The sequence below is a fragment of the Lactuca serriola genome, chromosome 7 (assembly GCF_051521515.1).
Source record: "Lactuca serriola cultivar US96UC23 chromosome 7, Lser_US96UC23_V15, whole genome shotgun sequence".
Lineage (NCBI taxonomy): Eukaryota > Viridiplantae > Streptophyta > Magnoliopsida > Asterales > Asteraceae > Lactuca > Lactuca serriola.
Window position 1 is genome coordinate 27,458,492 of NC_136414.1, and position 16,064 is coordinate 27,474,555.

The 16,064-nt window shown below is 34.3% G+C and overlaps 1 protein-coding gene across 1 annotated transcript; it reads right to left on the reverse strand.

Annotated features, from left to right (window-relative positions):
- Positions 1–8,469: 8,469 nt before the first annotated feature.
- Positions 8,470–14,268, reverse strand: LOC145061786 (protein STRUBBELIG-RECEPTOR FAMILY 1-like). The gene is made up of 16 exons (XM_079009351.1): positions 13,589–14,268; positions 13,198–13,327; positions 13,039–13,110; positions 12,861–12,926; positions 12,678–12,749; positions 12,537–12,608; positions 12,390–12,461; positions 12,119–12,184; positions 11,963–12,028; positions 10,910–11,259; positions 10,462–10,799; positions 9,820–10,091; positions 9,473–9,611; positions 9,255–9,376; positions 8,898–9,054; positions 8,470–8,775 (listed from the first exon to the last, which is right to left on the reverse strand). Exons 1-16 carry the CDS (start codon positions 13,686–13,688, stop codon positions 8,701–8,703), a joined length of 2,169 nt encoding a protein of 722 aa, XP_078865477.1. The 5' UTR covers positions 13,689–14,268; the 3' UTR covers positions 8,470–8,700.
- Between the last annotated feature and the right edge of the window lie 1,796 nt (positions 14,269–16,064).

Genomic DNA, 16,064 nt, shown 5'->3' on the forward strand with positions numbered 1-16,064 from the left:
TGTTTGGCAGATCAGTCCCATGCATGCAAGGATGCATGCACATGCCTGACTGGGAATGCCCAGCGTAAGCTGGCTTACGCCCAACGTATGAGGTCAATTGGTCGCAGGTGGTTTGTGAGTATGTCGGGCATACTAAGAGGTACGCGAGGCGTACTCCCTTCAGACCAAAACCCTAGATTTTAAGGCTTGGCGCTATATAAAGAACATTATGCCCCAAAAACTAACCACCCTCTCACCCTTAGATAGTTTTCACGAAACCCTAATCCTTCCTTGTGTGTCTTGGAGCTTAGAAAGCCATTGGAAGAGTATTTTGGTGCTTTTGAAGAAGGTGTTCACTCTTGAAAGTTCCTTGAAGAAGATAGAGCTTTTAGATCCAGAACCTCCTCAGCATTTGACTTTCATTTGAGGTATAAAGTCTTAAACTTGGTGGTTATTTCCTTAGATCTCTTGTGTTGGATTTTTTGGACCTTTTGGTCCCAAGGATGAAGCTTTATGGCTCAAATCTGTTTCCTAGGCTTAGGGTTTCCACCCTTGGTGATATTTGAGTCCCTAAGATAGAAAGTTGCCACCTTGAAGGTCTTCAAGAGTTTATGCATGAGTTAAGGTCACTTTCATGGATGTAGAATGCCATTTTTGGAGTTTGGGCTTATGCGGGGCATGTAAAGTCACCAAGTCAGTGACTTTATGGGTTTAGACCTTAAGTAGAGCTCAAATCTGTGATTTTGGTCCTTTGGTTTGAAGTATTAAGTTCTTAATAGCAAAAAGGACTTAACAGAGGAGTGTTATGGGCGTACAAGCTGGTACGCACAACGTACATGTCACACCCCCGAACCAGACGGCGGAAACGTCCGGGGGCTGTCGTGACTCAATTGAATACCATAACATTGAATATATATGAAACATAACAACATTCGTCACCATTCATCAACATAGTACAACCAGTAGTGTTTACATATCATACATTGTTTAAACATTACATTTCCCAAAAATTAATTTGTTCAATCCATACAAAAATAAACTGCAACCGTCACTGAATATGATTTCCCTTGATTCACTGGTTCCCTGAGAATACAAGTATTTTGAAAAACGTCAACATATGAAATGTTGGTGAGTTCATAAGTAGTGTTTGAAATCGAATGTTTGTATTGTTTGAAAAAAACCACCAGAAAATCCGATATTTTCTGAAAAGATAAGCTTTTGGAGACATTTGTGAAGATCCATAGGTATGCTTGTTTGTTTCTATACTTGTAAAAAAAATGTTCATTGAAAATGTATGCATTTCAAATTTGTAAGTATTGAAAACCCTAGGAAAACCCGATGTTCTCCTAGTTCCTTGAATTACGTGATGTTACATTGAAACCATTGCATAGCGTATAGTGTCAGTCCCAGGCGACGTTGGAAGGTTCTCGAGCAGGATTATTTACTACAAACCCGCGTTACACAAACGCCCGGTTTATAGTTATACTAACGACTCCGAAGGCGTCGTCAGTACTAATCGCGTTATCCAATCGCCCTGACTAGGTGTAGTCCCACATCCGAAGAGAAAGAGGTCACGAAGACCCCGGTAACTCCATTAGCCGGTTGGGGATAAAATGTACGAGGGGTCCCCGACCCGCCTCGCATGAAATGTAGACTTTACTAGCAATACCAAAGGACCCTTGGGGACCAGTAGTATACAAGCCATTGAAAGTCCATTTACGTTGTGTCGGATCGGTAAAACCCAACACTCCGTAAAAAAAAATGTCTTCGGGCCTTAAGATCAGGTCATTGGGCTAGCTAGGCTCAACGAACAAGATTTTACACTTGTGGGGCCCAAAGATGGTGCGTAGACGTCTGTGCACACTCGCATGTATATGTATTACCAAACGTTACTTGTATGAATCGTAGTGTCGTAGTGTTAGTAGTTGTAGAATTCTATTGGCTCGAGACCGAGCCAATTCGTTTAACAATGATTTTTGGTATTGTAATGTATTGTATTTCGTCGATAGTCGCGGTGCCATTATTTAATCAAATTGTGTATATTGAACTAGCCTTGAAATATTCCTGTTTTCAGCCCCTCATTATTTGTAAAATTTACATTTTCAACCCTTTTTATTAATATTTCCCGGTTTGGCCCTTAAACTATTTTTCTTGACATTTTAACACCAAAAATTATTGAAATTAATATTTTTCAACATATTTTTCATAAAAACAGTTTAAGTCCTTAAAAATGCAGTTTTCTCGGTTTTAATCCCTTCTTTTCGCAACTTTGACAATTTTGGCCCAAATTGGAAAAATTTTGCAACTTTGGTCCTTTTTAAATTTAAAAAGCATTTTAAACCTTTGAAAAGGATTTGGAACACTTATAGTCCACTGTTTTACAGAAAGTTACAGTTTTGGCCCTCCAAAACAGAAAAATTCACATAATGGGCCTTATTGGGCCGAAATTTTCATTTTTAGCCCATTAAGCTTGGAATTTATGTTTTTAATCCCCTAAATGAGTATATTTCCAGAAATTTATTTATGAAACTGTTTTGACACACTTCATCCATCAGAATCTGTGAAATGTCAATTTGGGCCCTTATTTTTGCATTTTTCACATTTTAGGCCCAAAATTTGTGTTTTTAACCCAAAGAAAATTATTACCAAACCACTTAGCCATTTTTCTTGAAGCACTTTGTGTTTAGAAATATATTTGAAGCTAAAATCATTTAACACAAGATATATCTCGGTTTTGATGGGTTTTAAGGCTAGATCCAACATAAAAACACATAAAAGCATACATATAAGCATGGAAATCATACAAGGCATACAAAACACATATAGATCTACACTTTCACTTGTATTCCCCCCCCCCCACAAAACTCATAAAAACAGAAAATAGGGGGTATGAAGCTCACCTTGGGGTGTTGATTTGGTTTTTGAAGAAAGATTGGAAGAAATGAAGTGATTTTTGGCCTTTGCACTCCTTGATGAACTTTTCGAGATTATGGGGGTTTCTAGAGTGCAAGATCATGATTTTTGCATGGATTAGGAAGAGATGTTTGATAAATAAGGAATACAAATCATAGATCCAAGCAAAACTTTACCTTAGATGTTGATTTTTTTTGTGGAAGAACCTTCTTGAATGCTTCCTAATTTTCGAGATTTTGGATGGAGGGGGAGAGATGTTCTTGAGTGATCTAGAGAGTGTTTGAGAGATTTTTGGTGGGTGTATGTGTGTATGGCCGAGAGTGAGAGAGGAGAGAAGGGAGAAGTGATTTTGAAGTGATGTGCATGGAGGAATGGGAAATATTGCATGGATATCCTTTGGATAATAATGAGGTGGCATGCATTAAGTCAACTCTCCCTTATCTTCTTGGGTTTGGGCCTTTGGGCCGAGAATGTGAAGGAAAAAAAAAGATTTTTGGGCCTTTTGGCCCTTAAGCCCAATGTTTGAGTTAGTTAGAGTGTGTTTTATGCTTAAAAGAATGTAGTATGATTTTTATATTTTTATTGGACTAGTTTAGGTTATTCATGGCTCAAAGTTTTCAATTCATTTCATTATAGGCCCAACATGACCTAAAATGTTAAAATAAATAAGTGTGGGTCCAATTAGAGCCCAATTAGGGTTCTAAGCCCATGATAGTCCAATTGGAAGCTTATTGGTCCATTGGGATCCAATAAGGAAGTTCTAGTCTAAAATAGACTTAACAAGAGCTTCTAGGGTCTCCAATTGTTTGATGACTATTTGTGGTACTAGCATGTTGTGTTTGATTGAAGTTTTTGATTCACATTAACTTGAATATATAGATTACATGGCTCAAAATTTACAGTTGTGACAGTACATGTCACGAACCCAATACGCGCTGTGTACAACTGAGTACGCCCTACGTACTCAGTCAGAATGGGTTTCGCACAAGTGGGCCTTGGTTTGGGCCATTCATTGGACTTCGCCACTTTGGGCCTTTGTGGGCCATCAGAAATCAGATATTTTGGGCTAAGAATATGTTGGACTAAAAAGGAAGGCCCATTTGAGGAGTTGGGCCTAATTTGGAAAACTAGGCCATTAGTGGGCTTTTATGGATTTTACAGTTTTGGGCCTTGTCGGTTTGGGGCTTGGAACTTAGTTATGAATCTTGTTTGGGCCGGGGGTAAAATGGTCGATATACCCCAAGTATGGATGATGGATCATGGTTTAGGACCCAATTGCTAATTGGGTGATATTTTGGTATGGATAGCTCAAGGAGTTGTCAAGGCAGCAGCTAAGGATTTCTTGTAGGGAGTTTCAACATCTGAGGTGAGTCTCCTCATTGTTTGTATGGGTCGAAGGCACCAATGCCGACCCATTTGGTTTATGTACTGTAGGAAGACCCAGGGATTAGCCCTAGGCATTATGTATGAAAGACCATGAGGCGACTCCTGGCACACTGTATGCTATTATGTATTGTAGAAAGACCCTGGGATTAGCCCTAGGCATTATGTATGAAAGACTAGGAGGTGGCTCCTGGCACACTGTATGCTAGTTAGCTAAGTAGAGTAGTATATATGCTAGTTGTCTTTGTGATGCTTGCATAGAAGACCAGGAAGTGGCTTTTGTCACTTGTCTGTAAGACCCAGGGGGTGGCCCCTAGCTTGGCAAGAAAGACCACGTGGCGACCCGTGGCATAATGGCAAGACTATGTATCAGCACATAACATCTTTATTGATTATGATATATGTATGATATGTATGGCTCATGGTTATGTATGGTAGTATCTAGTTGGAAGAAACCGAAGGGGTAAGCCAACACCCAAATATGCTAGGCAGTATGTTATTGTATTGGTATGTGGTATTTGGGGAACTCGCTAAGCTTCGTGCTTACGGTTTTCAATTTTGGTTTCAGGTACCTCCAGTTTTCAGATAAAGGAGCTCAGGATGATCGCAATGCATAACCTATGTTTTTCCGCAATATTTGATTTACAGGAATTAACTCTGATACATGTTTTATTTAGAATGATTTTCATTATGTGAACCAAGTTACAATAGTGTTTTAGTTATATTAAAAATGAAATTTTTGGTCATGGATTTTGGGATGTTACAATAAACTAGAAGGATGTGATATCAAAATCACATCTAAAAGAAAAACATTTGATTAAGTTAGTTTGTAATGTGAAAACTACTTAGTTGTCCAACTTAAGACTTGATTTTCAATATTTTTCGTTCTCTTTCATGCCATACTAGGGTGAGAATTTAGCCCGAAAATCTAAACTGAATTAGGCCCGAATAAGCAATTCGATTCGGGTTTCGGGTATCTATATTATGCTTATTCGGGTCTCGGGTTATTTGGTTCTAAATACCCGATCTGAATAAGCATTCATCCTCCCCTTTCTTTGATCGACATAAATCAAAATCACGATTTACACTTTTGTCCTTGTAGTTCATAAGAGAAAAAAAAAACTCTACGCTCGTTCTCGTCGTTTCAAAATTGACCAATCTTCTCATATATTTTCAAACTCGAAATCACTTATGTCGATCCTTCCTCTTGTTTCAAACTTTCAAAATCGACCTTTCCTATTGTCTTTAAGGATTCACGAATTCCTACTTTGTCTAGTTATGGAAAATTGAGCTACAACTCAAGAAGTTCAAGTAAGAAATTAATTCTCATTATGTTAATATAGTATGCAAATGTTATTCTTTCAATGTGTTATTGTGTTATGTTAGTCTTTGAACGTTTTATGTTGACGTATAAAAGTACATTGTTATTCTATTATTCGGTTTATTCAGGTTATAGAATCCTAATAGAGTTTATTTGGTTTTTTCAAGTATATTAGAAACTTACTAATATTGTACATGTTAATCGGGTAATACCAGAACCGAACCGATATTGGTTAATCGGTTCGGTTTCGGTTCATGCAATTACCCTTATTAATATCGGTTCGGTTTCGGTTCATGCAATTACCCTTATTCGGTTTTCGGTTATTCGGGTTTGGTTCGGTTCTGACATGAATAACATGCATATACCATACAATCCTCTCGACTACTCTTATTCTCATGACCCCGTCCTTTTTCTTCCTAATTCCTCTTTTCATTTTGCACTCTAAACCCACTATAATTTTTGTCATTCTGCTTGCCAACTACCACTTTTTTTTTTTTTTTTTACTTTTTGTCTACCCAACTCTTGCAACATGTTTAGTGTTTCATCCTCACATGACACAAAACATTTCAAAGGCTAATCCTAACTCGAAACCATATACGAACTCGGCACGAAAATAAACGGGTTGACACGACACGATGCGATAATTAAACGAGTCAAGTTAGGGTCAAACCCTCTTAACCCGTTTACTATTTTGACTCAACATGAACCCAACATGACACCACACATTTTTCAGGTCTATATTGGCATTCATATCATCTAAACTGGTTTGTCAAAGGAGAACGTATGATGGTATTTTAGTCCAACTTTGTTTCTCTCTTTCTCCCCTGGAGTTTTATGTTGTCACTATTAAATTTATTAGTTATGTCCTATGTTTGAATTTCTTACCGCTAAATGACATTTAACAAAATCCAAGAAACCCTAACTAGTTTATGCTTCCAAATCAATCATCACATGAAGAAGAAATAAACGTGTTAAAGATTATGAGAATGACACCTACTGCGTGGAGCCATCGTGGAAGTACAAATTCTATGAACCCCAAAGTTATTTGTGGTAAGTCATTGGAGTTGTTTTATGATTTTAAAGCTTGATTTTCACCATTTTCTAATTCATCAGTTTGTATTACAAACTTTCAGAAGGTTACAACAACCTTTTTATGGATGTGTAATCATTGGGGAAGTTCACTAAGGCTGCGGAGAGTGGTCACAGCCAAACCACCAGCCAACTCAACGCCACGTAGGTATCTTAGCATTCCACAACCAACCCACTAGGTTGTGGAAATGGTGCTCACCGGTGGGTTGATTGTGAATGGGCAAAAAGGAGGAGAGAGAAAACAGAAACCTAAGTCTCTCCATTGGATGTCTTCATGCGTCTTCACCACCACTGCAGCCCACTCCACACCCAACCCACTAGCCTTTGGGGCGGTGAACGTTCACTGGTGGATTGGTGTGCCACATAGGAAACACACGCGTGAATTGCTTCCCATACCGGATAACCTAACAATCCTTGGAGAAGATACATGGACAGTAGGAGTAGTTACATTAATTTCATCAACATAGATGAATTTCAGTACATTAGTTAGATGTCATGGTGCAAGAATTAGGTTATGGCGCAAGTAATGCTAATCGATATACTACAACTTTCTAATACATGATGCCTAGTTGGATTATGGACTCATACAGGATAATGATCAAGATGTCATTACGTTATCAAGGTACATTCCTCATCGAGGAAATATTTGCTTTTACTAAACATCAAGTACCTCTTTGCACAAATATTTTAGATCACCAAGTAAAGTCATTCTAAAGGAAATACAAGTTCAAAGGTCATCAAAATATGGGAATAAAAAACATGGTAAGGAAGCAACTTCTTGTAGTAGAAGGTGAAGCATCAATGCTTACTGTTCGTTATGTAGCAGGCAATAGAACTTCAATCAAGTCATAAGAAGATTATGTACTAGAAATAAGCCCATTATAGATCCATCTTTGTAGGAAATGGATCATAAAAATGGCCATGATGTATTTCATGATTTTGATCCATTTGTTGTGTTTCACAATGACATTCGCAAAGAGAACTTTTAAAATGATTATGAAGGCAACATGGGATCCCTCTATGTTGTTAGTTCAAAAAAAATGGGTCAACTTCGTTTTGTAAAGACAGAAAGTGAAGAAAAAGACTAGTATTTAGATTTAGATAATGATTATGAAGACTTTATTGTAGAAGAACACTTTGTCGATGATACGAAAGTGGGCATGTGGTAGTTCGATTTTAGATTTAGATAGTGTAATCACATTTTGTTGATTATAATTGCATTTCTAAACATGAACAACATACACACACTTCACTTTTCTTTGTTATATGACTTTCGATTGATGTTGTATAATATACTTTTTCTGTTCTTTGGCAAACCCACAAACAACATATATTCAAATTCTATACATTCTTTTTAGCTTTAACTTTTGATTGTAATTTCATTAAAACATATGAACGATATTTTAAGACACCGAAATACACCTCATATCCTTTCTTAGTCAACTCTTAGTTGAAAACCCCACAACTTGAACACTGGTCCAGTGCCTTAGCAGTAGGCCACGTAGTTGTTTTCTTGACTACCTTTTATAATTTTCATAATCGTACTTATTATTTTATAGCTTTGGGAATAAGTTTTGCAAAACAATAAATGAAAAAAAGACTCCGTACTTATTTTATAGCTTTGGGAATAAGTTTTGCAAAACAATAAATGAAAAAAGATTAGTGGGACCATATAATATAATAAGTTCGCAAAATCCATTATGGATTCTCCCATTTGTTCAGTGATTGATTATCCAGATTTATAATTCAATAACACTTGGTTATCAAAATAAATCAGTCACTAGTTTGATTAAATTCTATGTCAATTTATTTTGATTCATGATATACGTCAACAATACCTACATTTATAAACCACCAAAAAAACACAACCTACAAATCAACCGATTTCCACACATTTAAACCTTCTAACATACACGAAAAAGTTTGATGTCAAGATTCACAAACTTCGAATTGGTTAAGTTACGTTTTTGCCCCCCGCTCTTTCAATTTTTGCCACATTTCACTTTGTCATTTATTTAGGGGCTTCTTTGGATCATATGCAAGAGATTTTGCACGATTTCTGACATGGGTGGCCTAAACTCCGGTTCGGGCTATACAAAATTAAAAAAAATATATCAAATAAAATAGCAAACTCATTCATTATGCCAACCCTTCTTTTTATTTTTACTTCCTAATTACGAAAAAAAGAAAGAAAGTAGAGATTGAAACTAACCTGAACACATAGAGAAATGATATCTGCAAACCGAGATAAAGACTTGAAAGAACATGCGGATTGTAAAGAAGGATCCACCATCCTTGACAAAGCTTCAATATCATGAAGCCTTGAAATCGCCCACCTCACAAGAAATTGCTCCCCACGTGGCCTTGAACTATACAAATTCACATCACCAAAATTCAATACAAGTCATTTTATTATAGCACCCTACTTTCTTTTCAACTTATTACTTTACTAAAGTTATTTTCATTGCTATAATTGGATAGATTTTTTAAAAAGATTGGAAATAACTTGCTATAATAGAAAGAAACAAAAGTACATATTGCTATTTCTTCATTTAGATAGAAAGATAACCTGTCAAAAGCTTTTCTGCCGGTTAAAAGTTCCAACATAATGACTCCAAAGCTATAAACATCACTTTGGTAAGTATAACTTCCCAATTCGAGTTCGGGGGCACCATATCCCAAACCTTGCAACTGATAAAATAAAAGTTGTGGTGTCAATACTCAATACTAAATGAAATAATCCACATAAATTAACCATGTGGCTTAATGGATTAAGAACTTTTTTACCTCGCTGACATGGCTTGATGGTAGTAGTGGGGCCAAACCACAATCCGATACACGTGCATTGAGCTCATTGTCAAAAAGAATGTTTGTGGACTTCAAGTTTTGGTGTACAACGGGTGGTTGACATAACTCATGCAAGTACCTTAATAGAATCAAAATACAAAAGTTTGATTTAAAAGACATTTGAGAAAATGAAGGTATACGTGCGAAAACCAAAGAAAAGTTAAATGTAAGTTTGTAAAAAGTTAGGACCCCTGACTTTCTCTATTAAGTCGTTCTTTTTTAATCAATTGAAAAGGTAACACCTATAAAAACCTAAGTGGATTAAGTTAGTTAAAATATGTACTCACTCGAGAGCTTTTGCGATTTGAAGTGCCACATTAACTCGAGAATTCCATGAAAGCTTCTCATGGATTTCATCATTTAGATGTAAAGCTTCATGTAAAGTCCCGTTTTCACAATACTCATAGACAAAAAGCCTTTGTCCATGTTCAACACAATAACCCTCAACTCCAACTATGTTTTCATTTCGAAGCTTTGATACATTTGTCACCAACTGCATAAACCTTTCATCACTCCACTTCCGAGAAGTTGCATCATCAAGTTTCTTGATTGCTAATAGCTAAAGATAACAAACCACAACACATCAAAAACGCATTCTAACAAGCTATTCATATGCAAGAAATAGCAACATACTTCTATCTATTTGTTTATTAAAGCATCTTACTTCCATTTCTTTCTATTATAGCATTGTACTTTGAAAAATCCACCCAATTATAGCATTGTACTTTCAATTCTTCATTAGGACATTGCTTTTTGAAAACTCTACTCAATTATAAAAGTGAAAATTGCTTTGTATTTGGATGACATTGTTGTAATCGAGTAGATTCTTCAAACTACACTATCATAATAGGAAAAATTAAAGTAATATGCTTTAATAAACAAATTTAGGAAACTACTTTCTTGCATTAACCCTTTGATAAAAACCTTACCTTTCCACTAGGAAGCTCGGCTCGATATACAGTAGCAATCATACCATTTCCAACAAGATTCTCTTGAGAAAAGCTATTTGTGTGCTCTTGAAGAGATGCTATGGAGAAAAACTTTGCAGAATTTACACTTCTCAAAGGACGACTAGGGGCAGCTTTTGGAACACCAATCGGCTTCACAACACCCCGAGAAGGTTGAGGAAGTAGGGGCGGTGTTGTAAAAGAACGTGCATTGACTTTTGTCATGTCTATCATCACATGATCATTCTTGCTCTTAGGTTTTGTTTCAATTTTCTCACCTTTAACCGATGACATTACCAATGAGTCCTTATTTTTGGTATCTGTGAAATCGATATGAGCATAAATGTCATATTCAACAAAAATATGTTACAATATTTTGATTTGAGTTGTTTTTTTTTAAATAACCAAAAGGAAATACATGCAAGCTTACCATTTTCTCTTTGTTCGGATGGTTTTAAGTCGTTAAGCACAGAGTTCTTTGCTCTCTCACTCTTTGAAACTTTGACCGTTGACTTTTTTTTGCAGCATTTTGAAACACAAAAGCAAAGCCCCAATGCAAGAATGATAAGAATCAAGAATCCACCAATACCAATCCAAACATATTTATTACTCAACAAAGATTTGAACTTTCCGGAAGAATGTGGTGGCTCAGGTGGTGGTTCTTCAAATACTTGAAGTCCAGGGCCAATTTCCGGTGGTTTTGGGCCAAATGATGATGGTGAAGGGGATATGACTGGAGGAGAAGGGATAACTGTTGTATTGAAGGGGTTTCCCATGCTTCTGCATTGCATAAATTAAGTTTGTATATGTTATAAGATGCTAGAAGTAAATATTTACTTTCATTGATTTATTCTTGTAAAAAACAGTGTATTTAAAAAAAACTACCCTTTATTTATAGCAATGTATGTATGTCATACTCTAAAATTGGTTGATTTTTCAAACTATATGATGTCCTAATAAGAGAAAAACTGAAAGTACAAAATTAAAGTAGGATGTGCCTATAATACACAAATAAATGAAAGTATTGAGATATTTCTTGCATTTAGCACTAGGTTAAAATCTGGCAACTAAATAAAGAAATATTTCCTCTATCCAAAATTTAACACATAGTTCGATTCAAATGTCTAAAATACCCTTCACAAATGAGAACGTCATGTCAGATGGGTTGTGTGACACGTCAAAACTTGTATATCTTTATGCCAAGACCTTTTTTAGGCCATCTTTTTTAATTTCATAAATGACTAATATACTAAAATGATGACAAAAACTATACTAAATAATTCAAAAAAGTTGATTTGATCTTCTTGAATAAAGTGATTTCAAATACTGTAAACACGTGAGCACTTTTGGCAACTTTTAAACTGTTTGTGAGTCTTTGACCAATTCCCTTTTTTAGCTAAACTTTTTATTTAATCTTTTGGAAACACTTTTTACATAATCAAGAATTAAGTGACCAAAAATCAATAGTTCTTTTTTACTTCACCTGAAATTCGGAATGGTCATCAACTTGGGAGGTATTGGTCCAGAAAAAAGATTATTTTCCACATCCCTGCATCACAAGAAACTAATTATTTTTAGATACATAAAAAAGCATAATTTAAGAAAAAAAAATCATAATGAAATAAGGCAATAACATTACAAAAATATAAGCGGAAGATCTTGCAACACATCAAGAACACCGGTAAGATGATTGTCATTTAAGTGTCTGCAAATCAAAAACACCCAAAAAAGTTACTTTCTGAACTCAAATTCAACATGCACTTTTTCAATTAATACAAACTATTGTCATCGAAACACTATATGTATATCTAAAAATAGCTACTGATATCTTCCAGAAAAAGATATAAAATTCTTGTTGATTTTGAATATTAAAAAGTCAAATGTGGACTTTTTTGGGTCAAAATACTCACAATGTTGTTATTGATGACAACTTAGCCATGGAAGGAGGCAGTGGTCCACTTAAATTGTTTCCAGACAAGTCCCTGCAGCAAAGCATATAATCTTTTTAAAATTAAACAAATAATAATAATAACATAAACACACACACACACACATACAAAGTTGTTAAGGGTGTAAGGTCTTGAAAAGAATCTGGAATCTCTCCTATCAAATTGTTGTTGCGTAATGATCTAAGAGAAATAGAAGCTTCATTAGAAAATATAAACTATATGAATATCATATTTAAATGGGATACTTACAAGTCAGTCATTTGGCCTAACATGGAAAGAGAATCCGGAATGTTCCCAGTAAGCTGGTTTCCCGAAAGCATCCTAACACCAAAACCAAAGAAAGATGTGATTTTATAAATAACATAAGGGTAAATTCGTAAAAAGCCTCCTTTCATTGAATTTCTTGATGGGATGGGAGACTGATAAACTTACAAGCTCTTGATGGTAAATGGAAGGCTCGATGGTATACGACCTCCAATGTGATTATTGCTCAAATCTCTGCATGAAAAAATCATCATAAAAAAGAAATTACAGTAGATTTTTACAAAAAAAAAATAATTAAAATGACTTGGAATATGGTATTCTTGAAGTTTTTAAAGTAAGAACTTACATTTGTATGATGGAAACAAAAGCTCCCAAATTCTCACCCAATTCACCTCCCAAATTGGCACCATTGAGAATTCTAGATACATTCATAAAAATTAAACCTTGATTGAAATAAGAAAATATTTGAAAATCAATATTTCTTTTAAAGAATTATAAATCTTACATCCCAGTTATGTTTGAGTTGACACATTGAACACCTTGCCAACCTTCTGCACAAGGGTCTCCCCCTGAGACTAACCATCCAGGAAGAGATGGGTACCCAAGAGCAGCATATAGACTATTTATTGCCAAAACTGAAATATAAAATAATAACATAATAATAATTAATAAGAATAAAAAAACATTAGAAGCTTTGTGGTTTGAATGACTAACAAGAACTTTATCACTTTCATTTTTACTTGTTTATTATAGCATCCAACATCCAAATACCCTCAAACTATCATCCATCAACAGGATTCATGTGGAATAGTCAAATAAATACCTAAACTTAAAGTCAACAATCAAACAAATTGATACGAAATAAGTCAAAAGAGATTAGGAAAATGAAGGCTTACTATCACGTGGATCAGTATCTCCAAAGCAAACATGAGCAGTGAAAATTGACATCAAACAAACGGTAGCGAACATACAAGATTTCCATCTTGAACGCTCCATCACGAAACTTTCCCAATTAATTGAACCCTAACTTCGAGAGCTAAAACCCCACCAAGAATCTGAAAAGGGTTTTCGGAAAAGATAAAAAACCCACGAATACTAATTCGATTTCTTGACAGAATTAGCAAATGCCCACGACACACATTGACCGGAATGAAGCCCTAAAACCAACCCACAAGAACAAGCATTCAAATCCGAAAGAACAGAGAAAAGAATCGAGCTTCTGAACAGAAAAAGAAGACTATGAAAAGTAAAGTTCTAAACAAAATTGACACAAAAGCAGAAGCACCGCACTCAAAAAGCAAATTTGAAACGGATGGACTGAAAATTGTACGTTCCGTCAATATCGAGTAAAAGTACGAAAAATTCTATAAGAAAAATCAAACCCCATCCCCATGAATTAAATTGGATTCTTAGTTACTGTAAGAGCACGAGATGCACAGAACAGAACAGAGTTTTTTTGTTTTTAAAGTTAACAACAACAAGAGGAACCTAAAAAGGTTAAAGAAAAGAAGCAAGGAGAGAGCGAAGAAAGAGTGAGAGAAAAGGTGGTGATACTGAAGTGTATTGGAATGCGAAGAAAGGAGGTGGTGCTTATCCTGATTCAAATAATTTCTGTATTATTTTTCTAAATAGTAGACCGTTGGGTGCTGGCTCAATTGGTGGAGGGTGGGGAAGAAAGAAATATTATTTCGGCTTTTACACTTTATTCATTCACTTTTCGTTTGTTGGATTAGAAAGAAAAACAAAAGAGAGTATCCCTATTTTTATGTCTATTTCTAACTATTTTTAAGTGTATTTTTAATTACAACTAGGATCTATCTATCTATTCATTAAAAATTGATCCTATGATAAATTCATAAGACGCTAACTAACTAACTATATATATATATATATATATATATATATATATATATATATATATATATATATATATATATATTCACAAAACAGATAAAATATAAACATGGATTGGTTAAAGGAGTGAAATGTTGGGTTGATGATGAGATCACCCAACTCTTCAAGCAAACTCTTCATCATTAAGTCTTGCCCCTAATTCTCATGTATAATCATTCTCGCACACCTTATACAACATGACCATATTAGTACCATAGTATGATCTACTTTTTATTTTAATACAACAAACTACATAACTTGTTATAATAGATTTTGATCAAAAAAATATAATAAAACCTTTATAAATTAATAATATTGGGATTGAGATGCTTTATTAATTTAACAAAATATTATTATATCGATAAATTAATAAATTATTAATTTAAAGAGTTGGTTTATGAGAATATAACTTTTCACAATTTTTTGTTGCGATACGAGAATACAGTGTCTCAACTCTCAAGTGCAATTGAGAAATTTAAAAATAAACTCAATATAGATTTGAAGTTCACAAAAAAATAAGTGATTATAGATTCATTTTTTACTAAACAATTCTAAAATTATGAAATACTTTAGTAATTATTAATTTATAGTTTCGTTGGGACCAATATATTTATAATAGAATTTCAAATGAATTATTATTTTATTATTTTATCGATTGGGGTCCAATTTTGTACCGGTCCCAAGTTGGAACCGAACAAATTATTAATTTTATCGAGATTATTAATTTATCGAATATTAAATTATAGAGATTCTATTTATAGTGTTTAGTGAAAATAAGATCATGTTGTGGTCCCTTAGATAATATTGGAGTCATTTCCCTGGAGCCTATTGGTTGAATTCACAGTTGACGTTTAATGTTCTTATACATATATATATATATATATATATATATATATATATATATATATATATATATATATATATATATATGTTTGGAGAATATATGGCTGTTATATGTCTAATATTAGGTATAAAACCATCAAAAACTACATAATTTTAACAAAATTCAATCAAATATCTCTATCATATTTCTTGTATCCTCTATTAGAACTTATGTTATACTTTCTATATATTTTTTGTGGAGTTTTATAAGTTTAATTTTGCACCACAAACCGTGTATAAGAATATTATGTAGTTCGGTATATTGACATTTATTACAAAAAACTATAATTAAGGATTGAAATTGTTCATTGAAAACCCGATAAATCTCTTCCCATAATCCATAAAAAAAACAATGCAAGTAGACATAAGGTAGGTGTCGGAGGAAGTTATGAGGCTTCTACTAGAGGTTAACAAAAAACGCATTCGAAATACATAGATGTTGGGAATGAATTACAAAATAAAAAATAATATGCGTTCAAAAGCAATAAGAAGAAGCTAACAGTGAAAGAAAATTGTGGTTTTTAATCAAAATGAAGTCAATTTAGATGGTTCTATATCTAATATTGCATACATGACAACTACATGTTCACTTTTCTC